This window comes from Urocitellus parryii, chromosome 9 (assembly GCF_045843805.1).
Source record: "Urocitellus parryii isolate mUroPar1 chromosome 9, mUroPar1.hap1, whole genome shotgun sequence".
NCBI classification, from domain to species: Eukaryota; Metazoa; Chordata; class Mammalia; order Rodentia; family Sciuridae; genus Urocitellus; species Urocitellus parryii.
In genome coordinates, this window is record NC_135539.1 from 110,898,104 (window position 1) to 110,924,731 (window position 26,628).

The 26,628-nt window shown below is 41.2% G+C and overlaps 1 protein-coding gene across 1 annotated transcript; it reads right to left on the minus strand.

Moving 5' to 3' along the window:
• Positions 1-11,593: 11,593 nt before the first annotated feature.
• Positions 11,594-15,871, minus strand: LOC113181756 (apolipoprotein R-like). Its single transcript, XM_026387380.1, has 4 exons — positions 15,787-15,871; positions 13,485-13,655; positions 12,360-12,535; positions 11,594-11,749 (listed from the first exon to the last, which is right to left on the minus strand). Exons 1-4 carry the CDS (start codon positions 15,869-15,871, stop codon positions 11,594-11,596), a joined length of 588 nt encoding a protein of 195 aa, XP_026243165.1.
• Positions 15,872-26,628: the final 10,757 nt, after the last annotated feature.

Consider the following 26,628-nt stretch of genomic DNA (forward strand, 5'->3'; position numbering starts at 1 on the left):
ATCTTTTTAAATACTAGCTAGTGTTTATTATTTTGAATTACTTAGAGAATGAGTGTGGTCTGCTTGTACTTTCACTTTTAGGAATGAGAAAAATGACCCGTGTTGTGGGCTGGATCTCGGAGGGACAAGAAATCCGTGTCTGCACTAGTGGAGCTTATATTCTGCTGGTGCAGGCTGAGGTTGGAGACACATAAAAGTATAGAGAAATGAATACATATAAATCATAAGAGCTATGAAGGGAAAACCAAGGTGTTATAGGAGAATAATGGGAGGGTTTACTTTGCACTTTTCTTATAGAGGCATTCATTATGACTTTTTGCCAATGATTTAATTTTTAAAAATACTGCATTAACCGGGCGCGGTGGTGCACACCTGTAATCCCAGTGGCTCCAGAGGCTGAGGCAGGAGGATTGCAGGTTCAAAGCCAGTTTCAGTGAAAGCAAGGTGCTAAGCAACTAGGTGAGACCCTGTCTCTATATAAAATACAAAATAGGGCTGGGGATGTGGCTCAGTGGTGGAGTGTCCCGGAGTTCAATCCCCAATACCGCCCCTCCCCCCAAAATACTGCTTTAAAATATTATCTTCATTACTGAAATTTGGATTCCCCCTTTAAGTATTATGCCCCAGGTGAGTGTCTTGCTTGCTGTACTCTGGTTTCAGTGTGTTATAAGAACAGATGCAGAGTGAACTCTCTGGGTTTCCCAGAGTTGCAGTCTGCCTATGTATGAACAGAAGAGTCTGTGAGCCTTCTAACTGGTTCCTCCCCTCCAGTTCTCAGTGGATAAACGAATGTGTTTTATATTATTTTCTGACCTTTTGGTAAATATTCTGATGGTTTTTCAGAAAGTTCTGTTAGGTTTTAAAGAAGTGGTGGTTTGAGTGCTATTCACTAGTTTGGTGAGATGGGAAGGATGAAAACACTTCTGTATATAAAATCCATGTTTTCTGTGGGAGAGGATAAAGATGATGTAGAGAAAACACTTTTGCTGGCAAGTGGACCCTAACTGTTGTGGCTTGCACAGTGGGCAGCAGTGAGGAATTATTCCAGAGTTAATTTGCTTCATTTTGTGTGATTATTTCGTGGACAGATACAGAGAACAGTGAAGGTGGTTTTTAAAGGGGATCTTTGTGTTTTACATTCCACATATAAGTAAGATCACACAATATTTGTCTTTCTGTATCTGGCTTGTTTCACTGAATGTAATGCTCTCTAGGTTCACCTGTGCTGTTGAAAATGGCTGGATCTATTTTTCAATACTGAACAGTATTCCATTGTCTATACAGCATGAATTCTTTATCCGTCCATTCCTTGATAAATAAGCTGATTCCATATCTCAAGTATTATGAATAATATTGCGATAAATGTGGGAATGAAGACATCTCTACAAGGTTCAGATTGCAATTCCTTTGGATGTATATTTCAGTGTAGGGATTGACTGGTCAAATGGTAGTTCTAATTTTTTTTCTAATTTCTTGAGAAATCATCATACAGTTTTCATGTGACAATTTCCATTGCCACCAACAGAGTATATGGGGTCCCTTTTCTTCATACTCTTGCCTTTTTGATGACATTCATCCTAACAGGGATAAGGTGGGTTTTGGATTTACACTTTCCTGATTAGTGATGCTGTTTCCATTTGTCTCTCTTATTTGGAGAAATGTCTATTCAATTCCATTACTCATCTTTTAATTGGATTTTTAAAAAATTTTCACTGTTGAGTTACAAGCATTCCTTATATAATTCAAGTGTAAGCCCTTTATCAGAAATGTGGTTTGCAAATCTCTTCCCCCAGATGAGGCTGCTTTTTTTCTTCTGTGGATTATTTCTGTGCAGAAACCTTTTAGTTTGATTTAGTCACACTTTGCTATTTTTGTTTTTGTTGCCTGAATCTTTGATGTGATATCCAAAAGTTCATTGCCAAGGCCAACCTCAAGGAGCTTTTCCCTGTTTTCCTTTAGGAGTTTTAAATAGAAACAGAACAGAACAGAAGTTACTAGGGGTGGGAGAGGGAGGTATTGGGGAGAAGTAGGTCAAAGGGCACAAATTTGCAGTTAGGTCAGATAATAAGTCTAGAGATTAAATGTATAGTATGAAGACTATAGTTAATATCTTGTTGTATACTGAACATTTGCTAAGAGAGTAGATTTAAGTGCCCTCACTGCTCACAGAGAAAAGTAACTATGGAAGATGAGGGGTAAGTAGATCTGTTTGACTACAGTAATTATTTCACTATGTGTATGTGCAGCAAAACATAATAGGATACCTCTTCAACATGTACAATAAATGCAAGATTTTAACAAAAGGAAACTTGATGTAAATTCTGAGCCATGGGAGGAGAAGCTATGCAAGTGACAAGGTGGCCCTGGAGGTAGAATGACCTATGCCTAGGCTGGGGTTGTGGCTCAGTGGTAGAGTGCTTACCTAGCAAGTATGAGACACTGGGTTCAATCCTCAGCACCACATAAAAATAAATAAAAATAAAGCCCATCAAAGATATATATATATATATATATATACATATATGAGTGTGTGTATAAATATATATATATATATGTGTATGTATACACACACACACACACACACACACACACACACACACACAATGACCTATGCCTGGAAAAGCTTGAAGTTTAGTTTAAGTTAGAAGAGTACCATTTTGAAAAGTGTACTTACAGGGTAAAATCAAATATTCACTTTGGCCTAATACCTTAAGGCCAAATATTAAAGTATATTTATGCAAAGAGGTGCCCAAAGCTTGCTGTTAGTATCATGAAATGAACTTGGAAAAACAGAAATTTTACTCTAAGCAGTTTAATAATTAGTGCAAGTATATTATGAAAATTCAGTATCCCATTTGTAGTATTTAGTATTCTCCTGCAGGTACAGGAATTACTAAACTCGCAGTCGCCTGATTACTCAGATGGTTACTCTCCTGCTTATTCTTGACACAGATCTAGCTTTTAATCAATCAAGGGCAGAGGAAGAATAAGGTAGTTGGGGAATATTTCATTTGTTCTTTACAATTTCTTCTTTCCTTCATACATCTGATAATAATTTATTGTATTCATACTGATGACAATTTATCATGAATGCTATATATAATTTGGAAGTTTTTCTTCTTTGTCAAATTGTGAGGTGAGAATATTGACATTCTGCTGCTCATTCTGCTTTGGTGAGTTCCTATGGAACCTTTTCTTAAAAGTATAGTGGCCTAAATAAAATAATATAATATGACTCAACAGAGATATTAAAGTTCATTACCTTTAATACAATGTGTGCCAGTTTATTAGACAAATATAGAAAAGTTATCACTTTGATATAGTCTAACCCATTATTCTGTATTGGATAATTATTTAATTTTATTAGATGCTTGTTGGCTGAAAATTTTTGTTTTCTCTAATGTATCTGAATAATGCATTCTTAATACTTACATTAACTGTCCAACTATTTCCCTATTTATTCAAATATTTAAAATATTTTTCATTGTACATACAATCAATGTCTTTAATAGTCATTAATCACAATAGTACATATATAGGATATATTATAACAATACACATATAATATTTTTTTCTTCAACTGAATGATAGAATCCTCATATAATGCAGATAAAGAGACTTTCCACCCTGAGATACATCTAGAATACTTACTTATATTTTAAAAATCCATGTTCACTAATGACTATGGATCTAAATGACATTCTTTTTGCACTTTACCAACATTGCTAGTCTGAGAGTTGTGGTAATCAGGAGGTCAGAGATTGCTTTGCAGAAAGTTTGGAGCTATTTGACTTTCAAATGATAAAGCTGAATAGTAAACTGTGGTCAAATACTGTAGCTGCCAGGGCATCTCTTGAGTCTGTTTCCCTAAACTGGTATTATAAGCTTGAGGGGACTTGCCTTATTATGAAAGCTAGTGTAGTACTTTTCCTGGGACACTTCAGCAGACCTGGTGCGTGCATTCCTAGCCTGGCTAAACGGTCATAATTGGTGGTGAAATCAAGGCTGTCAGTCATGGCACACCAGAAACCCAATAGGCCTTGCTCAGTTTGCAGTTCACCATAATGCTTTGATTTCCCTGTATAAATTCCAGGGAAGCAGTTAGATTCAAGATTACCAAAATTCTCGGGGGCTGGAGATGTGGCTCAAGCGGTAGAGCGCTCACCTGGCATGCTCGGGGCATTGGGTTTGATCCTTAGCACCACATAAAATAAAATAAAGATGTTGTGTCCACCGAAAACTGAAAAATAAATATTAAAAAATATTCTCTCTCTCTCTCAAAAAAAATTACAAAAATTCTCTTCACTTTGGTGGTTATAGGAGAAAAGAGGGGGAACATGAGGTTAAAGGAAGTATTCTATTTTTTAATTAGAAATTTTCACATCTTATTATTGGTGCATTATAGTTGTACCTAATGGTGGGATTTGTTGTTACATGTTTGTAAATACACACAATATAATAATATAATTTGGCCAATGCCATTCCCCAGTATTTCCCCCTTCCTTCTCCTCCTCCCTCCACCTGGTCCCTTTCCTCTATTCTACTGATCTCTTAAGGGAATAATTCTATAAAACAGGCCCACTGTGCTGACCTCACACTCTTTCTCTTTTAAAATAGCAATTTATCTGCAGCCCTGCCTGGCTTAAGTGGACAGAGCATATTCCATTTTTCAGCAAATTACCTGTTATCTGCAGGACAAATACAGTTTCCAAAATGCTAATAAGGAGAACACAAGTTATCCTCCAGGAGGGGAACTTCTGTTATATAGCCAAGATCCTGGAGCTCAGAGACATAAGGATAAGTCCCCCAACCATAAAATCTATAAGTACAAGTTCCAATTAGAACTGGTTAGCATGGGCTAAAGTGATCTAGAGTTGTCATGGCAGTGGGGACTTGAAAGTCTGATGTCATCCTACTGTCAGTTAAAAGTCAAGAGATGGAACTTGGCAGAACTCTGGAAACTTCCCTGGGACCCCAATAAAACTGGAGTGCAAGAGAGGCATGCTGTCCCTCTCTCTTTGAGAGGACCCACTTTCTCCCTTGAGAGTGTCCCTTTTCCCTTCTATTAAAATAAATTCATACCTATGACTTTGAGTGACATGTCTGAAATCTTTCTGAAATTGATCAGGAGTTTTTTTTTGGTGGGGGATGGTTCATGCTGCCTCAGTTTCCCAGAAGACCCCAGTGCTGGAACAGTTGAAATAAGAAAAGATAACATTATCCAAGACCTCAGGCTACACATGCCTGTGGATAGTGTTCACCATTCTGTGCTTGGGAGCTGGAAGTTGGGTTTCATGTGAATTAACATATTTTTTCCATATTCCATGTGAAGTCAGACATTAGAATTCCATCTCTCCCAGTCATCCCAAGAACCCAAACTACTCATAAAAGGTAAAAATTGTACAATAAGCCTTGCAATTATTTTGGATGACTCTCCCATGCAAATTCTGCAGCCCTGGGGGGGTAGACAACAAGGAGAATTGGGAGGCTAAACAAAGTAGGGCCTGCATAAGATAGAAAATATCTCCAGCAGAACAGCAGCTAATTAGCCCTCAAGGGTTGCTTCCTTCTAGAGAGGCTAGGCTTGGTCCTCTCTTGGTACTATATTTTCCAGGGGCAGTGAAGAGACAGTGACCATAAACGAGATCTATCAAATGGCATCCTGAAAGAAGCAGAGATTTACAGCAAAATATCTAAGCTCTCACTCTGGGGCAAAGATCAGTCAGGTCAGTGATAGAATTTTAGGTCCCAGGAGGCACCAGCTAAGGCAGGGATCATTATTAGATGTCACACAGGGATTTGGATGACAATAAATAGCAGTCTGCCCAGGGACTCAGGAAGAACTAAATTATGCTTGCCAAATACAACCCCCTTCCCTGCCACCACTCTATATCCATCCCTGCCCCTTGTCATGGCTTCCTAACTACCAGGGCCAAGGTCAGGAAATTTCCCCAGCCATGGCCTGAGGGTCAGTCCCTTGAGTCCCACACCTCCAGTGACATTCTCCTCCTCACTGGGCTCTGATGTTCTCTCTACTGCAATGGCCTCCCTAGACTTTGTCCCTACCCAGGACTGTTCCTGGGTAAAGTGTGTAAAATTCTGATACCTGATTCTCTGACCACAAACTTTTGTCTCTCAAGTTGTTTCATTCTTAATCATCTCTTGCCATTGAACACTTTTTCTTCAATACCATTATCCTTCAGCCACATTTTTTTTTTCATTTCTTTCCTCTCTAGCTGAGTCCATGGTGTACCATTTCAACCTTTTGGATAGATATCCTAAACTTCCCTGACCTTTTATCCATTCATTAGTCATCTAGCAAAATCTCAAGCCTTAAATGCATCAGGAATCTATCATTCCATGCCAACAGAGTTCTGGGAAAAAGAAAACATAAAATTAAGCAGAGTAGTACATTTATGGCTACTAATTCCACCTGGACCCTCACCTTTCTTGAAATGCAGACTTCTCCACTTCTCTCTCTTTGGAAAGGTGACCTCCCCTCCTGCCTCCGAGAGAACATAAATGTCAACATAAAAGACACCTGATAGAGAACCAAAGAGTATCCACCCCCACTTTTTCCTTTTCTTCCCCATAAGTCAGAGATGCCAATCCTTCTATCTGAAGTCATTTTCTCCCAACTGAGCCCTGAATCTCTTCACCTATGGCTTCATCAGGAACATCTTTCACTATTTTTCTCACCCCAGTCTCCTCTCCTCATCCTCCCTCTGTCTTCTGTAGCCCATTTGTCCATTAACCTGACGCCTTTTCTCTGTCCTTTCTTTAGCAGCCAAATATAATTTTTGTTATTCTTTAAAATTATTTTGTAGTCATCTTTTCTATTATTGTTATAAAGATAAAAATAAAATAGAATAATATTACCTATTATCTATGTTGTATATCAAAACATGCTTAGTTTGCAAATAACATATAAGAACATCAAGTTCCAAATTAATACTTTCTCTTCCTAAGAATTTCCCAAAAAATTCTCACACAAATGGGATCATATGATACATGCTGTTCTGCCACAAACTTTTTTCACCTTGGGCATTTTAGATATCTTTCCACACCAATACATGCAAACATGAATCATCCTTTTTGGTTGTTGTTTTTCATTTTAGTGACTTTCTTTGTTCTTTTTTGTTTATGCATGACAGTAGAGTGTATTTTGACATTTTATACATACACAGAGTAAAACTTACTCTAACTAGGATTTTAGTGGCCTTTTAATGCTCACTGCTATATCCTTGGTACCTGACACATAGCAGGTACTCTATGAACATTTAGCAAGTGAATGAATGAATGAATCCCACTCTAAGCACATCATATTTAAACCAATGATTGGTTTAAATCAATAGAGGTTAAATCTGATCACTAAATCTCTATTGATTAACATGTGGTTGTCTTCAGCTTGTTGTTATTATAGATAAGCTTAGTTTGAATGGCTCTAGGTAAGGCTGTGCCCTCCCAATTGCATCTCTTGGTCCTTATATCCTACTGACTCAGTCACCTCTGTTCCTACATCTATGTTTGCAATAATAGGCTCTGTTTTCTGTGCTAATCAGCCAAGAAACTGCCCTTGATTGACATTCACAAGAAACCTAAAAGATGAAGATACACAGTTGCATAGCTTTTGCTGGAAATTCTGTAGTCCCACTGTGGTACTCAGTGTGGTTTCCCAATGATTCTGATTCTTCTCCTTTTAGGCACATAGTGGGACTGTTCTTCTACCTTTCCTTTAAAGTTCTCCTAAAGCATTTTGCTTTTGCTAGTAAAGTGTGGACGGCATTTACAAGGGTCATATAGCAAGGGTCTTATAGAACTGACACAGGAACGTCATATGTCTTCCCCCTGAAGCGGAGTTTCCCTCTGTGTGGGTTCCGGAGCAGAGTCCACCTCTATGCCCTCCCAGTCCAAGATGGGCATGTGGTGTTAACGAGAAATAAGCCTTTATTTTTAAAATCCCAGAGATTTGCAAATTCTCTGCTGTGATAGTAAAATTAATGTTACTGTTCGGAGGTGAGGTGTCCTCAAAAGCTCATGTGTGAGACAATGCAAGAAATTTCAGAGAAGAAATGATTGGTTGTGACAGCCTTAACACAATCAGTGAATTAATCACCTGATGGGATTAACTGAGTGGTAACTGAAGACAGGTGGGATGTGGCTGGAGGAGGTAGAGAATTGGGGTGTGACTTTGGGGTATATATTTGTGTCTGGCAAGTGGAGTCTCTTTGTCTCTCTTCTTTCTGATCATCATATGAGCTGTTTCCCTCCACTACATCCTTCCACCATGATGTTCTGCCTCACCTGGAGCCCTGAGAAATGGAGCCTGTTGTCTGTGGATTGGGACCTCTGAAACTGTGGGCCCTCTAATAAACTTTTCTTCCTCTATAATTGTGCTGTTTGGGTCTTTTAGTCACAGGAGCAATTAAGCTGACTAAAACATATAGCTCATTCCAACTAGTACAAGGAAGGACTGCTTTGCATACTGTGTAGCTACCCATGGGGTCTTGTGGGCTTCCTCATTGATCTCCCCACTTGGGGTTCATATTGAGGACTCAGGGACCCTTCCAGAGGTCGATGCTCCAGATATACACTCTGTGTAAGTGTTGTCCCTGTTAGGTCCCTAGACATGGTAACTCCATTTTGGTTCTGGAACTCAGAACCGAAACTTATAAACTGCCAAGAAAAAGAAACTTAAGACCCATAAACGCCCCCTCCCTCCCCTGCAAGTTCGCTACATACAAAAATCTGTTGTTACCCAGTCATCTGCACCCAAGGTCAATTCTAGCCTGCTGCACCCAAGATGTTCCTTGTTAAAAAAGACATAAGGGCTGGGGTTGTGGCTCAGTGGCAGAGCGCTTGCCTTGCACGTGTGAGGCCCTGGGTTCACTCCTCAGCACCACATACAAATAAATAAATTAAATAAAGGTTTAAAAAAGTTATCCTTTAAAAAGAAAGATATAAAACCTCTATTCAAGTGACTCTGCCTGCTGAGCCTGGCAGAAGAGCAGCCGGACAGACACTCTCTATCTTCTTTGCTTGAACTCAGAGATGTGTCTCTCATGGATATTTGTGCCTGCTACCCTAACAATCCCCATCCTCTCTGATCAACTTTTCCTGATAAAAATTTTCTTTATCCTTTCCTACTTTCCTCCAAAAATTATTGCTTACCCTAACAAATTTGTTACATGTTTCTCCCTCAAAGAAAATGAAGGAAGACATAAATAAAAGTTAATTTGAGACATAACCCTCATTGCTGCAACTCTGAAAACACATTCTCCTAGAGTGCTGCAGGTAAAGCACTCGTGTTTCCTTGCTTCCTTGCTTGGTCTGATTCATTGCTGGAAAGATCCTCACTCTGGCTTCCAAAGCCCATCCCAGTCGTACCCCAGAGTCTCCTTGGTATCAAAGGGTCTCTGGCAACATGAGGGGAACAAGCCTCTGTCACACTTCCTTACCATCCTCACTCACATCCTGATGGAGGATTGCCCACATCTGATTGCCACCTCCTGGAAAGACTGCATGGCGTGAGGACCTGCCTTTCCCTCTCCCTTCAAGATTTGTCATTTAAAAAAAAAAAAAAAGATTTTTTTTTTTTTGGTCTAGTCTACCACAAAGACCACACTTACTCCCACCTCAATAAAACAATAAAAAGTGAATTATTCCATGTGACAAAGCCTCCATCAGTTCTTGGTAAGGTGAATCTATCTCACATTTAATGAGTATTGCATGCCACAGCAATCCTTTCTGTGACTCAGTCTAACAAACTATGAGCAAATTAGAAGGGTGTTTTGATTGAATTCGCTGCAAAATAATCTCCAAATTTAGTACTCTGAAACAACTATTTATTCAAACAAAGATTATTCTGGCTGGGCACTGTGGTGCACACCTGTAATCCCAGTGCCTCGGGAGGCTAAGGCAGGAGAATTATGAGTTCAAAGCCAATCTTAGCAAAATCAAGATACTGAGCAACTCAGCAAGATCCTGTTTCTAAATAAAATACAAAAGAGGGCTGAGGATATGGCTCAGTGGTCTTGTGCCCCTGATTCAATCCTTAGTACCCCCAAAAAAACAAAACAAAAAATGAAGATTCTTTTGGGCAAGATGTGGTATGGCACAGGCTCAGCTGGTCTCAGACTGGCTTACATGCTCAGGGTAAGTTTGTGAATTGCCTGGGGACTGTCTAGTCTGATGGTCTCACTCGTGTGTCTGACAATTGAATGGCTATCAGCTGGGGCAAAGCAGGGCCATGTGACTTTCACCACCTCTAAGGATATATCAGGTTTAGTAACTTGGGGATGAGCACCAAGTTCCATAAAGTGGATAAAGTGGTTCAAATTCAAGAAATGAAGAAAGACTCCTTCTAAGACTCTCTTTCTAAGGAGAGAAACTATTAAGGATATGGATACAAGGACAGGAAGCATCTGTGGCCATATTATACCATTGGTTTCCAATGGAAGAAGATAACTAAACCCAAAATAAGCAGAAAAAAATTAAATAGATCAAAGAAAAAAATCAATGAAACCGCTAAGATATAAACAACAGAGCAAATCAAACTAAAAGCTCATTTTTTTTTTTTGAGAAGATCAACAAGATTGACAAACTGATAGCCAGACTGACCAGGAAGAGAAAATAGAGAGAAGACTTGAATTAGCAATATAAGGAAAGCGACAAGTAATTTCATAACAGATTCTCCAGATATTAAAAAGAATGGTAAAATATGAAAATGGTAAAAATTAATGAGGCAAAAATACTCTCTACCTTTATGAGTATAGAGAGAAAAACACTCTTCAGCACAGAGAAGTAAATTGATACTGCGGCTCCTTCTGGGGATATAAATCCAAAGAAGGCCTCGCATAGTTTTGTAAAGAGACACAAAGGCATTCATCACAGAGTCATTTGTGGAAAAGGGGAGCTGGAGGCCACCTAGATGGTGATCACTAGGGGAATGAGTAAACAAAATATGGGGAATACATATTTTGGCCTTTTATGTGGCACTTGGGAGTCAGAAACGTAATGAGGGATGTGCATATTTAAGGACATTTACCAAATACATTGGAGGGGGTGGGAGGGCAGAGAGAGGAAGATGGGGACAATAATCAAGAGATAAAGGAAGAAGAGGGAGAGAGGTATTCATAAACTAAGGAATGGGATTTACTAACTCTGCACCTGGTGTCTGGAAAGAGAGGATCACAGGAACATTGTCAGGGAATGCGTTACCCTTCACAACCACAGAGATATATTAAAATGGAAAAGAAACTCAACTAACTTTAGGAAGTGGACTTGTGCAGGGCACACATATTATGTGACATAGACATCCAAATGACAGTGAGGACAAACTAAACTTTATAGGTGGTTATTTAATTTAGCTGGCCTGCCACATCCAGTAGTGTAAAAACTCAAGCAGAGTGATAGTGATATAAATTATCAATAATTCCACATTCCAGGATCACTGTACATTCAGCAAGTTTTACCCACATTATTTATTGCAATAAGTGACGAAGCTTAAGTGGAGTTGATAAGCTGAGGTTTTCTTTCGAGCACTGTACAGAAAAGAAAATCCTGTATCAGGAAAAGAGGTATAATGTATCATTTAAATGATTTTCTCCTTTTCTCTCTCTCGCTCCAGTTTTTCAATCTCCAGGGACAGTTTATGTAACTCCAGGGCCACTCTGGAGTCCCTGGGGTTTGGGAGACACTCTAAGAGGTTTTTGCCTGCCAGCACTATGTCACGATCTTCAGGGGCTTCCTGAAAAAGAAAACCAGAACAGTGAATTTGCAGTTTCCCCTTCCTTGGAAAGGCCTGTGCTTCTTTTAGGATGATAGGAGGTAGGCTGCAAGGTGAGTGCCAAGATGAGTGTATAGGAAACTCCAGGAAAAATACTTTGGAACCTAGTAAATATTTCTCGGAGAGCTCAGTCCCTAGGTAATCATTACCATCAACTCAAGCAGAGAGGGAGTTGGAGTTCATGGTAATTCCAAAAATGTCTGAAAGCACACCTGGCATGCTAGTTCTGCTGACCAAACAGAAATGGAGCAAAAGCATGGCAGATGTTAGACAAAATGCTTCCTAGGGCCAAGGAAGAATATTATTAACCAAGGTCCTTGGTTATTCCTACTCTCCTGTCCACCTGGGCTGGCCTGCTGAAAAACAAGAGCAATCAGCTTGCTACCAATACAGATGCATCACCATGCTTCAAAGTGGAAAGATTCTGTCCTATAAACACCACATATACTAACCCAGACAACTGAGACCATCCCTTAGGACACATTACTCCTCCTATTTTATAAATCATCTCACTTGGAATTTGTTATAAGGTGTCATATGACATAAAGTTCATTGAAGGAGTATCATTCACCCTTTCACACTTAGGCACAGCCGGGCTCCAAGATCTGTTTTCTGAGCAAGAGATAAATGGGGAGCCAATCATCTTGTAGCCAGGGTCACACTGGATGGTGACAGCTTCAGGGCTGATATACTGATCCTTCTCCACAGATAGCTTTCCACTGGGTATCTTCGGTTTTAGGCACAGAGCTGCAATCAAAACACATTAACTTAGCACCTCGTTTCTCTTAGAGAATACACGTTTGGACACTGAAAATCAATTAAAGGAGTCTTCCAACTCTGTTGCCATGGCCGCCACCACCAGCTCTGCCAAGATTGTTACTAGCTAGCATTTACTGAGCACTTGCTACATGTCAACTATGTGCCAAGCACTTCAGGTGCATCTTTCATATAACCTCCAGCCACCCTGTGAGAGAGAGACTATGAGGGTGCCCGTTACAGAGAGAACTGAGGTATGGAGAAGCTAATTGCCTTGTCCCAAGTCATACAGAGCACTTGTAAGTAGCACAGCCTGAGTGAACCCAGGAGACCTAATTCCAGGTTTTGGACTCTCTGTGCTGCAGGACTTCTCTTCTTGCCTTGGTTCTCTCCTGTATATAATGAAAGCAGTGACAGCAACTTAGGTCGTGGAGTTGTTGAGAGTGAAATGATGGGACCAGGTATGGTGGTGCTCGCCTGTAATCCTAGCGGATTGGGAGGATGAGGCAGGAGGATCATGAGTTCTAAGGTAAAGTATTGCCTCAGCAATTTAGCGAGGCACTTAGGAACTCAGAGAGACCCTGTCTTTAAATAAAATATTAAAGAGGGCTGGGGATGTGGCTCAGTGGTTAAGCACCCCTGGGTTCAATCCTCAGTACCAAAAAAAAAAAAAATAGTGAAATGATGGAAATAACCTTATGGACATTTTGTTTATTCTTCCAAAATAGCCTGGTGACCGATAGGGAGGCCACTGTCTCCTGAAAGGTTCTGAACTGACTAAGAACACAAGAGTGCTATTTCCTGGATGTTTGAAATAGAACCATGACCAAGTGTGAACTCACAGTGACTCTGGCCGGCAGGACCTGTTCTCTCTGAGTCACTTCTGAACCACTCTGCAGGCTCTACCTGCTTCACAGTGCTCTGCTGGGAGTTTGATTACCTTTACATCGAGGAGCTGGAGGCGACCATCCTGAAAACAGGCAGGAGATTTCAGCTGCTCCTAGGAGAGCATATCCTTCCTTGCATTCATACCGCACCACGGTGCTGAGCGATACGACCCCACTGATATACCTGTAGTGCCCGTGTGCAATCCTAGGAGGGGGACTGCAGCCTTGAGTGGGAGACCGAGGGAGAGAGAGGGAGAGAGAAAATTTTCTGACTCATTACTAAGGTACATTAGCCAGCTTTTCACTTCAATAATACCTAAGATAATTAATTTGCTGGACGTATTGATGCTCCCCTGTAATCCCAGCGACTCCTGGAGGCCGAGGCAGGAGGATCACAAGTTCAAAGCCAGCCTCAGCAGCTTAGTGAGACTGTCTCTAAATAAATTATAAAAACGGACTGGGAGCACACACCTGTAATCCCAGCGGCTGGGGAGGCTGAGACAGTAGGATCACGAGTTCAAAGCCAGCCTCAGCAAAAGCGAGGCACTAAGCAACTCAGTGGGACTCTGTCTCTAAATAAAGTACAGACTGGGGCTGGGGCTGGGACTCACTGGTTAAGCGCCCTGGGGTTCAATAATACCCGGTACCAAAAAAAAAAAAAAAGGTGTCCAAGTGTGAATTTAGGCCAACAGATTCAGAGGTTCAGAGGTTCCCCTCACCAGGTGGACTTATTGCTTTTAGGTCTATAGCGAGGCAGCACATCCGGGAGGAAGTACCGTGAGGTGGCAGAGCAAAACCTCTCAACTCAACGCCAGGGAAGTGTAAGAAGGCGCGGCAGAGGCCAAGGCGGAGGCTGGGGCCCCACAGCCCCTTCAGGGCACACCCCGGGACTGCAAGACCTCCTGCCAGGCCCCGCCTCTTGAACATCCACTGCCTCTCAACAGCACCACCTAGAGGACCCAGCCGTTAACGCAGGGACCTATTGAATAGTCAAGATCCAAGCTAGAGTCTAAGGGGATTTGTTGGTAGACTTTCACCCCTCCTAGTTAATTTCTTTGCTTATGAAATAACATAGCATAATTGAAAATGGAGATGTCACTTCTCATATCGTCAAGCGGCTGAGAATTATGGATAGTGGGCATGTATGTGTGTATTTGGGGGAGGGGAGAAATTGCTTTCCCAGTATAGAGCTCTTCTATTTTCAATAATTTTTAAATATTTAACAAAATGTGTGTGTGAACACAAGGTCATGCAAGGCGATGTTTTAAGCATCTAACAAATACCAGTTCATGTAATTCCCCCCAAACAACCCCATTAAGTAAGCATTCTTATTATCCCGTCTCACAAACAAGAAAACAAGCACAGAGAGGTGAAGTAGCTTTCCCAAGGTCACACAGGGAGAAGCAGTGTAGTTTTCCCCACACGGGGTCCATGCCCTTCACAACATGACTCTGCTAAGAGTCTGTGCTAGTTGTGGACAATGAAGGACCTTTAGATATAAAGCAACAGAGGCATCTTTTTCAAGAAACATTTGCAATTAGACATTGGTCTTTATTAACACTTGTAAGGGCTACAAACCCAGAATCCCCAAGCACCTTCCCATCCATCAACTCCAAGAATATTCCGTGTTTCTGCATTTTTTTAAAAGAAGAGAATCACAGGGAAAAAATTACTTTCAACACTTTAATAATAAAAACGACTCACTAAACTGCAACAATAAAACCTTATGTTTATATAATGTCTTATGATATACAGAGAACTTTTATACATGTACCTTATAAATTCAGATTCCAGTTAATTTCCTTAGAATTTGTGACAACAATAATTATTTCACTTTTGCTTTACAGATGGCAAAAACTAAAAACCAATTAGAAACCATGTGTAAAGCAAGGGATAATTAACTCATTTTTAAAACAAAGAGATTTGAAGCCCTTTTGTATTTATATTTATATGGAACAAAATGAAGTTCTTGCAGTTTATTCTTACCTGTTTATTAGGCTATATTCCCAGGAACGTATACAAACTAAGTTTTTTTTTTCTTTTTTTTTTTTCTGTTGTAATGGGAATAATACGTACCCTAAAGTATCAGAAGCTTTGAAAAAATATTTTGTAGTTAAACCTTTCCATTATTAAGATGGAAATTAGTAAATGATTTATTATACCATTAATAGTTAATTTATTGTTAAAGTATTGGCATCAATATAATTATTTGTTTTATCTCTCATACATTGATGTCAGTGACTACAATTTGACTGGGTCTTTAGTTTTCCAATATGGAATGAAGAGGCTACCACATTTGCATTGATTGTTCTTGTCCCTCATGCTTTCCTGGGACCCCAGCAATCTCTCACTCACCATGTAGGCTGGACAGGCAAAGGAGCAAGGTCAGAGCCCCCAGGAAACACGGAGACAGGGAACAGCTCCCTGGCAAGAGCCTCATGGTCTGTGTTCCTTCCAACCAACAGAAGCTCAAAAGAGGCTGCGGATTCTGCCTGAAGTATCTGGAGGAAAGAGCAAATCTGCAGTAGCACTTGCCAAGTTGGAGGCGAGCTGCACAATAGTCAGCAGCAGCTAACCCGTGGGGGAAACTGGGTCAAGAGTGAGCTCTGAATTAGGAGGAAGAAAGCGGAATTCTTCTTAGGGGAAGAGAGCGGAATTGGGTTTCCTCAAATCAGTGGAGTCAAAGGCCCCTGGAATCCTCAGTTCTAGCATTCAGGTTCTGATAGTGGAGCAAGGAACATGGTGGAGCTCTGAGGGTAATTTAGAATGTGACCCTCTCTTTTCACTGCAGGAGTGGGATTTCAAAGAGATATTTGTTTTCAAAGTGACAAATAAAGAGGGGGGCGCTTTGGTTTAAAGTGAGTGGTCTCAGCCACCCTCAAGCAAACCTGGAGGAAAATAAAGCGGAGTCTGAGGTTCCCTTAGAATCTGGACACTGCAGTGGGAGAGAAAGGCACGTCTGCAAAGGACTGCCAACTCAGGAACGGGCTGTGACTTTTAAAAGGATGACATTAAAAAACAGAACCAAAGATGGTGGGAAAAAAGGGAAATTTTTTCTCAGAGAAGTTCTGGAGCGTCGTGGGGAATGAGAAATATGAACAAAATTTAAAAATACAGACAGGACTAACAAAACCGCTCAGACGGTCCTGAGTGGGACATTGCTTTTTGTTACTGTGATTCACCACGTTGTCTAATGGAGCACACGTTGGTCCTATTTCCATAGATTGAAAGAGGAAACAGTGACACCTGACACCATGAAATGCATTCAACAGCACACATGGGAACAGCTGCTATTAGCCACCATGTCATCCTTTTAACCATGGAGGGAGGAAGAGTCCCCAAGACTGTAAGAATCACCTGGTGTGGTCTCTGACAGCAAAAGCAGTGAAAGATGTTTCAGAGCATAATTGTTACCTTCCATGGGAAGTGATACTGAAAGATATGCTGATGCTTACTAAAAGAAGATGAGTTTGGAAAAATGTCTGCAAATGACCTTTTCTCCCAGTTCAGCTCTGCAAAGACAGCTACAGGAGTTCAAAATGTACTTACCAGAAATAACTGCGTAGGTCGTGATGCAATATTAATTATGACATGGTTAAATTGCAGCATTCCCTGGGAGAAGGAGAACAAATAAATTTCATTGTGAATTAACTTCAGAAAGAGTACCCCAAAACAATCACAGAACATTAAGTAGAAGCAAGCAAACTAAAACATTCAATAGAAGACTATTTCAAATGACTCCTTCTACCTATGAAGCACCTACTATGGTCTAAGAACTTTCTCTAAATGATTCTGTTTAGACTTAGAATCATTCCATGATTTAAAACCTCCTTTCCAAAAAAGGTTAAGTATTACTTGCCCACAAGTAATAAGTGTCTGAGCCAGACAGGATCTGAATTAGATATATTTAGATTTACACTAAAATCTTATACTATTTGTTATCCATGATTCACCACGTTGTCTAATGGAGCACACGTTGGTCCCATTTCTATAGATTAAGAGGGAACAGTGGGTTGAATCCAGAGCCTCTCAACCTCTGAGCTACTCCCTTGACCCTTTTTAGTTTTTGTTTTTGAGACAGAGTCTCACTAGGTTGCCCAGGCTGGCCTTTGAACTTGCCGTCCTCCTGCCTCAGCCTCCTGAGTAGCTGGGATTACAGGAGGCACCACTGCACCCTGTTAATACTTTCAAATAATATAAATTACTGTCAAAACAAAACAACAACAACAACCAAAAAAACAAAACAGGTGTTTAAGTAGAGACAGAAAAGATAGGAAATATTAATATCTAGAAAGCAGAAACACTGCTTCCTCCTTCCATATTATCACAAAAGGACAAATCAAAAACTACTGGATCAAGCTGAGCTTGGTGGTGCAAGCCTGTAACCCAGCAGCTCAGGAGGCTGAGGCAGGAGGATCATGAGTTCAAAGCCAGCCTCAGCAATTTAGCAAGGACCTAAGCAACTCAGCCACACCCCATCACTAAATAAAATATAAAAAAAGCCTGGGCTGTAGCTCAATCCCTGGTACCAAAGAAAGAGCTACTAGATGAATAAACTTTGATGGTTGACAAAATTGCTGATCCAATCCAAGCTCCGCATTTACTGATACTCAAGTTTTTTTCTGATTATCAGTCTTCTTTTCCTTTTTGCTGCTGAGCAGTGATCCGTGATTATGAAGGTAGTATAGTACTTTTATTTATTTTTTTTTATTATTTAGAGAATGCTTTATTAGTTTCTGTAATCAAACCCACATAGATAAGATCTTACATACTTACCCCTGTATAAATGGAAAAAAAAATTAAGTTTAACGTTTCTAGACCAATATGTCTGTGAATTTCTGTACAATGTCAACTCAACATGGTAAGCTGGGGTACTTTTTCCAAAGTTGACAGCATAGCTAATTTCCCCAAAATTCAAATTATATATGTATACACACACACACACACACACACACACACACAGTTTTTTAATAAAAAATAATTCATCTTCCCTTATCCTGTACCTCAAGATTTCCATCTATTTTTTTTGAAAAGTTTTGTACTTTATGTATAATTCTTGAATGTCCTAGATTTTTCTCCTGTGTCTTTATCTCCTAAATTTCCCTTTAGTTTTATATTTAGCATTTAAGTACAGGACTCATTTTGAGTTGATTTTTATATAAGATGTGAGGTTTGGATCAATATTTATTTATTTATTTTTGGTCTACAGATGTCTAGTTGCTCTAGCACTATTTGCCAAAAAACTATCCTTTCTCCATTGATTTGCATCTTCACATTTGCAAAAAATTAGTTGAACATATTGTGTATGGATGTATTTTTATGTGTCTAGCATGAACTGGTCATGGAACAAATATTTACTAAGCACTTGCTATGAGCCAAGTGTTATTCTTTGTGCTTGTGATGCCAAAAACACCAAAAGCAAACAAAAATTCCCATGTTCATGGAGCTTATAGTCTAGTAAGGAATATAAATATCAATAAAAAATGAATTAATGCATAGCATAGGTCAGGACTAGAAGTACTCAGAAGAAAGGAATGCAAAGTCCTAGAAAGTAATGTGTATGTGGGCTGGACAGCATATGTTAGGTAATACAGTCCAAGAAAACCTGTCCGAACAAGGGGCATTTGATAAAGGACCTGACTTGAGTAAGGGAGTGAGTCATGCAAATATTCAGGGAGAAAACTTTCTCTGAAGACAGAACATAATATCCACAAGTATGAAAGATTCATATGAACTGGGCGTGATGGCGCATGCCTGTAATTCCAGCAACTCAAGAGGCTGAGTTAAAAGGATTCCAAGTTGGAGGCCAGCCTTAGCAATTTAGCAAGGCCCTAAGCAACTCAACAAGATCTTGTCTCAAAATAAAGCATAAAAAGGGCTAAGTATGTAACTCAGCACACACACACACATAAATATATATACACACACATATTTCTATATGTATATATATACATATCTATCTATGTGTGTGTGTGTGTGTGTGTGTGTATATATATATATATATATATATATATATATATATATATTGAATATGCTCCTGGGAAGGTCCATTATCAATACAGCTGTGTAAGTTTCTGGCTCTGCTCTCCCAAGATAACAATTATAGGGACTGGAGTTGTAGCTCAGTGGTAGAGTGCTTGCCTCGAATGTGTGAGGCACTTGGTTCGATCCCCAGCACCACATATAAATAAGCAAATAAAATAAAGGCCCATCAACAACTAAAAAAAACAGATAACAATTATAAACTCTGAATATGATAAGTAAGAAAATAACAAAAATTCTCCCTGAAGGGACCAGGAGTGAATGAAAACAAATGTGTTCTAGAGGAGTGATAACTCTTGGGAGAAAAGAACCGCCTAAAGAGAGTTCCCATTTGTTATGCCTTTTAGCTTTGAGGCAAAATAGAACCTGGCATAATGTGGGATGGCTAAAACTTTTGTAGAAAACCCATAGTCTTTCCAAACTGAAGAAACAGAAAATACTTGGGGCAGCAGCAACCACTGGAAAATGAAGGAGGAACCCAGAAGTTAAAAAGCCTAGAAAAGGGGAACCCATCCTATGTATCTAAGTCCGTTGATTTAGCTCATAGTTCTGGAGACTGGAATGTCCATGATGGAGTGGCTGCATCTGGTTAGGGCTACTTGCTTCTTCAACTCATGATGGAAGGCCGAAGGGCAAGAATGCATGTGTGGGAAAGACAAAGCACAAGGAGTAACCTTGCTTTATAAGAATGTATTCTCCTGGTAATTAATCCAGTCCCAAGAGAGTAAGGACTCACATTTACCACACAGCATTCATCCTTTCATGAGGGTGGGTCCTCCCTGAATCAAATATCCATCACCTCTCAACACGACTTTATTGGAACCAACCCTTAACACGAGTTTTGGTGGAGACAAACCATAGCATTATGTATCAGCTCTGCTCCAATCTCTGGCTGATCTCTGAATTACCCATGAGCACTACAGGCTGAAACAGTCCAGCCAAAAGTAAAAGAACTGGAATGAGATTTGAGCTGCTACGCAAGAGAGAGTTTTCAGTTTGGGTACAACTAAGTCAATTGTTTGTTTAAACAAAAAAAGTGGAACAAGAAAAGTGGTTTACCTTGGGAGTAATATAATAGAATCCATTTACAATGTCCAAGATACAATAAAAAATAACTAGACATGTGAAGAAGCTAGAAAAATGGAATCATTCTTAAGAGAAAGAAAATCAATGAGATTTTCCTTATGAGGATCCAAATGTTGAAATTAGCATAAAAGGGGTTTTTTTCCTTTTTTAAAAAATTTGTTATCATGTATTTGAGAGCGGAATGCACTTCAATTCATTGCGCACAAATGGAGAACAACTTTTCAATTCTCTGGTTGTACATGATGTAGAGTATCATCATATGTGCAGTCATACATGTACCTAGGGTAATGATGTCCATCTCATTCCACTGTATTTCCTACCCCCACCTCCACTTCCCTCTCCTGCTTTGTTTAAAGTTTCTCCATTCTTCCCACCCCTCCCATCCCCATTATGGATCAGCATCCACTTATTAGTGAGAACATTCAGCCTTTGGTTGTTTGGTATTGGCTTTCTTTGCTTAGCATGATATTCCTCAACTCTATCCACTTATCTGCAAATGCCATGATTTTATTCTCCTTTAATGCTGAACATTGATGTGGCTATATCACCATAGTATGCTGATTTTAAGTCCTTTGGGTATAGATTGATGAGTGGGATAGCTGGTTCAAATGGTGGTTCCATTCCAGGTTTTCTAAGGAATCTCCATACTGCTTTCCAGAGTTGTTGCACCAATTTGCAGTCCCACCAGCAATGTATGAGTGTGCCTTTTTCCCCACATCCTCGCCAACACTTATTGTTGCTTGTATTCTTAATAGCTGCCATTCTGACTGTGGTGAGAAGAAATCTTAGAGTAGTTTTGATTTGCATTTCTCTAAATTACTAGAAAAATTGAACACTTTTTATATATTTGTTGATTGATTGTATACCTTCTTCTGAGAAGTGTCTATTCAGTTCCTTAGACCATTTATTTATTGGGTTATTTATTTTTTTTTACTGTTTTATATATCCTGGAAGTTAGTGCTCTATCTAATGTGTGTGTAGTAAAGATGTTCTCCCAATCTGAGGGTTCTCTCTTCACATTATTGATTGTTTCCTTTGCTGAGAAGAAGCTTTTTAGTTTGAATCTATCCCATTTATTAATTCTTGATTTTAATATCTTGCACTTTACGAGTCTGGTTTAGGAAGTCGGGACCTAATCCAACATGATGAAGATTTGGGCCTACTTTTTCCTCTATTAGGTGCAGGGTCTCTGGTCTAATTCCTAGATCCTTGATCCACTTTGAGTTGAGTTTTGTATATAGTGAGAGATAATGGTTTAATTTCATTTTGCTTCATATGGATTTCCAGTTTTCCCAGCACCATTTATTGAAGAGGCTATCTTTTCGCCAATGTGTTTTCAGCACCACTGTCTAGTACGAGACAACTGTATTTATGTGGGTTTGTCTCTGTGTATTCTATTCTGTACCATTGTTCTACATGTCTATTTTGGTACCAATACCAGGCTGTTTTTATTACTATAGCTCTGAAGCATGGCTTAAGATCTGGCATTGTGACCATATTACCAAAAGTGTTATACAGATTTAATGCAATTCCAATTAAAATCTTAACAACATTTCTTATATAAATAGAAAAAGCAATTATGCAATTCATTTGTAAAAATAAGAGACCCAGAATAGCTAAAGCAATCCTTAACAAGAGTGAAGCAGGAACACCACAATATCAGAGAACGGTTTTTAAACAGCCATTATAGATACGCTTAGTGATGGAAAGATATATATGATTGATAACGAATAGAAAGATAAAAATCATGGCAAAAATATTTTAAAAAGCATCAAAAGAAAATTCTGGAACTAAAAAGTACAATCTTTAAAATAAAAATGTCACTGGAACAACTTAGCAGTAGAATGGAAATGATAGGAAAGTCAATGAACTTAAGGATAAATCAATAGAAACAATCCAGTCTGAAGAAGAGAGAGAAAATAATTTTTTAAGAAAGAGTCTCAGGGCTGGGGATGTGGCTCAAGCGGTAGCGCGCTCGCCTGGCATGCGTGCGGTCCGGGTTCGATCCTTAGCACCACATACAAACAAAGATGTTGTGTCTGCCGAAAACTAAAAAATAAATATTAAAAAATTAAAAAAAAAGAGTCTCAGTCTTATTGAACAATGTCAAAAAGTCTCATACATGCAACTGGAGTCCCATAATGAGAGGAAAGATTGGATAAAATAGAAACATTATTTGAAAAAAATCATGATCCAAAATTTCTCAAACTTTGGAAAAAAGATATATTTACAAATTCTAGTTGTTCAATGATATTAAAGTATAATAAATGTGAAGGATATCATGTCTGAGAACAGCATAGTTGAACTGCTGAAAAATCAGAGAAAATTTTGAAAGCATCCAGAACAAAACAGTACTTACATACTGAGAATACTTTGAATAACTGCTGACTTTTTATCAGAAACAACAGAGGTCCAAAAAAAGTATACCAACATCTTGAAGCATTGAAAGGGGTAAGCACAGAAAGTCTCCCTAAGCCAGTATGGCTAGAACCATGAGCAGGGCAAAGAGAGGCTGATGGTGTTGGGGTGGTACACAGAGACCAGATCATGTAGGGATTTGTGTGAAATTTAATGTGTGAAGGGAAATTAATCAAGATGAGTCAGAGAACGGCCACATCAGCTCTCCTTGACTGATATGTGGGGTCCAGAGCAGAACCCAGAAGCCGGACTGAGGTGATCTAGTTTAGAAGTAGATCCAACATGGCGGCCGGCGAGGAAGCAGCGTCTCCAACGTCTCCACTTTAACGGGATATGAAAGACTCATCGAAACAGCTGCAGCCTAGCTACGGAGGAACTTCTACCATAACTTCCTTAAGAGGAGAGCTGCCGTGAACTGGTAGGTTTACTCGAAGTGACAGGTTGCCCCAGAGAAGTGGATCTTGGAAGGCCACGCGGGCACAGAGGTCTAGTCCCCCAACCATCAGCCGCTCCGGCAGGCGGCTCCCCCTGGAGGCCTAGCTCTCGCCCTGGGAGAAGCGGCCCCACCCGCCCGCTTCCTAACCTGGCAGCCACAGCTACTCAGCGATAAAGGTGCCCACGTGGCGGGTGCAGAAGTTAAGTCCTGTAGACGCCAGCCACCTTTGCAACCCCCGGGAACCCTGAGTGGCTTGGCCCGCCCCGCCCGAACCGGCAGTCCTCCGCCATACGGGCTCCCCCGGGAGGCCTAGCTCTCGCCCTGGGAGAAGCGGCCCCACCTGCCCGGTTCCTAACCAGGCAGCCACAGCTACTCGGCAATAAAGGTGCCCACGTGGCGAGTGCAGAAGTTAAGTCCTGTAGACGCCAGCCGCCTTTGCAACCCGCGGGAACCCTGAGCGGCTTAGCCCGCCCCGCCCGAACCGGCGGGTGCAGAAGTTAAGTCCTGCGGACGCCAACCGCCTTTGCAACCCGCGGGATCCCTGGGCGGCTTGGCCCGCCCCGCCCGAACCGGCAGTCCTCCGCCATACGGGCTCCCCCGGGAGGCCTAGCTCTCGCCCCGGGAGAAGCGGCCCCACCCGCCCGGTTTCTAACCAGGTGGCCTCAGCTACTTGGAGATAAAGGTGCCCTCGTGGTGGGTGCAGAAGTTAAGTCCTGCAGACGCCAGCCACCTTTGCAACCCGCGGGATCCCTGAGTGGCTTGGCCCGCCCCGCCGGAACCGGCAGTCCTCCGACATACAGGCTCCCCCGGGAGGCCTAACTCTCGCCCTGGGAAAAGCGGCCCCACCCGCCCGGTTCCTAACCAGGCAGCCACAGCTACTCGGCAATAAAGGTGCCCACGTGGCGGGTGCAGAAGTTAAATCCTGCAGACGCCAGCCGCCTTTGCAACCCGCGGGAACCCTGAGCGGCTTGGCCCGCCCTGCCCAAGCGGCGGCGGGTGCAGAAGTTAAGTCCTGCAGACGCCAACCGCCTTTGCAACCCGCGGGATCCCTGAGCGGCTTGGCCAGCCCCGCCCGAACCGGCAGTCCTCCACCATACGGGCTCCCCCGGGAGGCCTAGCTGTCGCCCAGGGAAAAGCGGCCCCACCCGCCCGGTTCCTAACCAGGCAGCCACAGCTACTCGGCAATAAAGGTGCCCTCGTGGTGGGTGCAGAAGTTAAGTCCTGCAGACGCCAGCCACCTTTGCAACCCGCGGGAACCCTGAGCGGCTTGGCCCGCCCCGCCCGAACCGGCAGTCCTCCGCCATCCGGGCTCCCCCGGGAGGCCCAGCTCTCGCCCTGGGAGAAGCGGCCCCACCCGCCCGGGTCCCAACCACGCGACCGCAGCTACTCGGCGATAAAGGTGCCCCCGCAGCGGGTGCAGGAGTTAAGTCCTGCTGATACCAGCCGCGTTTGCAAGCCGCCGGCACCCAGTGCGGCTTGGCCCACCCCGCCTGAACCGGCAGTCGGCCTCCACCATCCGGGCTCCCCCGGGAGGCCTAGCTCTCGCTCCGGGAGCAGCCCCCTGCAAGCTAGGGGAACCTTTGACCCATCGGGAGGTTAGGCCCAGCAACCTGCGGAGTGATAGAGGTGCCCCTCGTACCTGCTGGGTAGGCGGACCTTTGACCGACCAGCAGAGCAGACCTAGGGCCTCCCAGTGTGGTAGACGGATCACACCAATTGGAGGAGGATCACAGCCACTACATGCCCTGCAAGGGTGATTATTCAACTATACAAGAGCAATATAAATAAATAGAGGGAAAATTTCAAAACACAACAGTTTCACCAAACAGAAAGAAACGCCAGCAGTATGAAAAGACAAGGAAAGAAAGGACCACAGGCAATGCAGGTCAACTCAACTTTAGAAGAGGTAATAGGTGCAACAGATGGAATGTCAGATAGAGAGATCAGGATATACATGCTTCAGATGATCTGGAGTCTCAAGGAAGACATGAGACAGCAAAATCAGATAATGAAAGATCACATTGACAAACAAATCCAGGAAGTAAAAGATCAATTTCACAGGGAGATAGAGGAAATAAAAAACAAACAAATAGAAATACTAGAATTGCAGGAAAAAATAAACCAACTTAAAAACTCAATTGAGAATACTACCAGCAGAGTAGATCACTTAGAAGAGAGAACATCAGACAATGAAGACAAAGTATTTCAACTGGAAAAGAACATAGACAGCTCAGCAAGTCTGCTAAGAAACCATGAACAGAACATCCAAGAAATATGGGACAATATCAAAAGACCAAATTTAAGAGTCATTGGGATACAGGAAGGCACAGAGCTCCAAACCAGAGGAATACACAGCCTATTCAATGAAATAATACGAGAAAACTTCCCAGACTTGAAGAATGAGACAGAATCCCAAATCCTAGAAGCCTACAGGACGCCGAATGTACAAAACCATAAGAGATCCACACCTAGACACATTATAGTGAAGATGTCCAACATACAGAATAAGGAAAGAATTTTAAAAGCTACAAGGGAAAGGAAGCAGATTACATTTAGGGGTAAACCAATCAGGATAACAGCTGATCTCTCAACACAGACTCTGAAAGCTAGAAGATCCTGGAATAACATATTTCAAACACTGAAAGAAAATGGGTTCCAACCAAGAATCGTGTATCCGGCAAAATTAAGCTTCAGGTTAGAAGATGAAATTAAAACCTTCCATGATAAACAAAAGTTAAAAGAATTCGCAGCTAGAAAACCATCTCTTCAAAAAATCCTTGGCAAAACATTGCAGGAAGAGGAAATGGAAAATAACATTGAAAACCAACAATGGGAGGTAGGACAGTAAAGGGGGGAAAGTAGTCAAAGAGGATAACAAATCAGGTTTAGTAACATTAACAAACAAATATGGATAGAAGTACAAACCATATCTCAATAATAACCCTAAATGTCAATGGCTTAAACTCACCAATTAAGAGACACAGGCTAGTAGAATGGATCACAAAACAAGACCCAACAATATGCTGTCTACAGGAGACGCATCTGATAGAAAAAGATATCCATAGACTGAAGGTGAAAGGTTGGGAAAAATCATACCACTCATATGGACAGCGGAAACAAGCAGGCGTGTCCATACTCATATCTAATAAAATAGATTTCAAGCCAAAGCTAATCAAAAGGGATAAAGAAGGACACTTCATACTGCTCAAGGGAAC

Excerpts from the sequence above, each read along its gene's own strand:
- LOC113181756 (XM_026387380.1), bottom strand. The coding sequence starts at position 15,871 with ATGAGGCTCTTGCCAGGGAGCTGTTCCCTGTCTCCGTGTTTCCTGGGG. Across the intron at positions 12,536-13,484 it reads TCCAGCTCCTCGATGTAAAG|CTCTGTGCCTAAAACCGAAG; the intron begins GTAATCAAACTC and ends TTTTGATTGCAG. Across the intron at positions 11,750-12,359 it reads CTGTGCCTAAGTGTGAAAGG|GAAGCCCCTGAAGATCGTGA; the intron begins GTGAATGATACT and ends TTTCTTTTTCAG.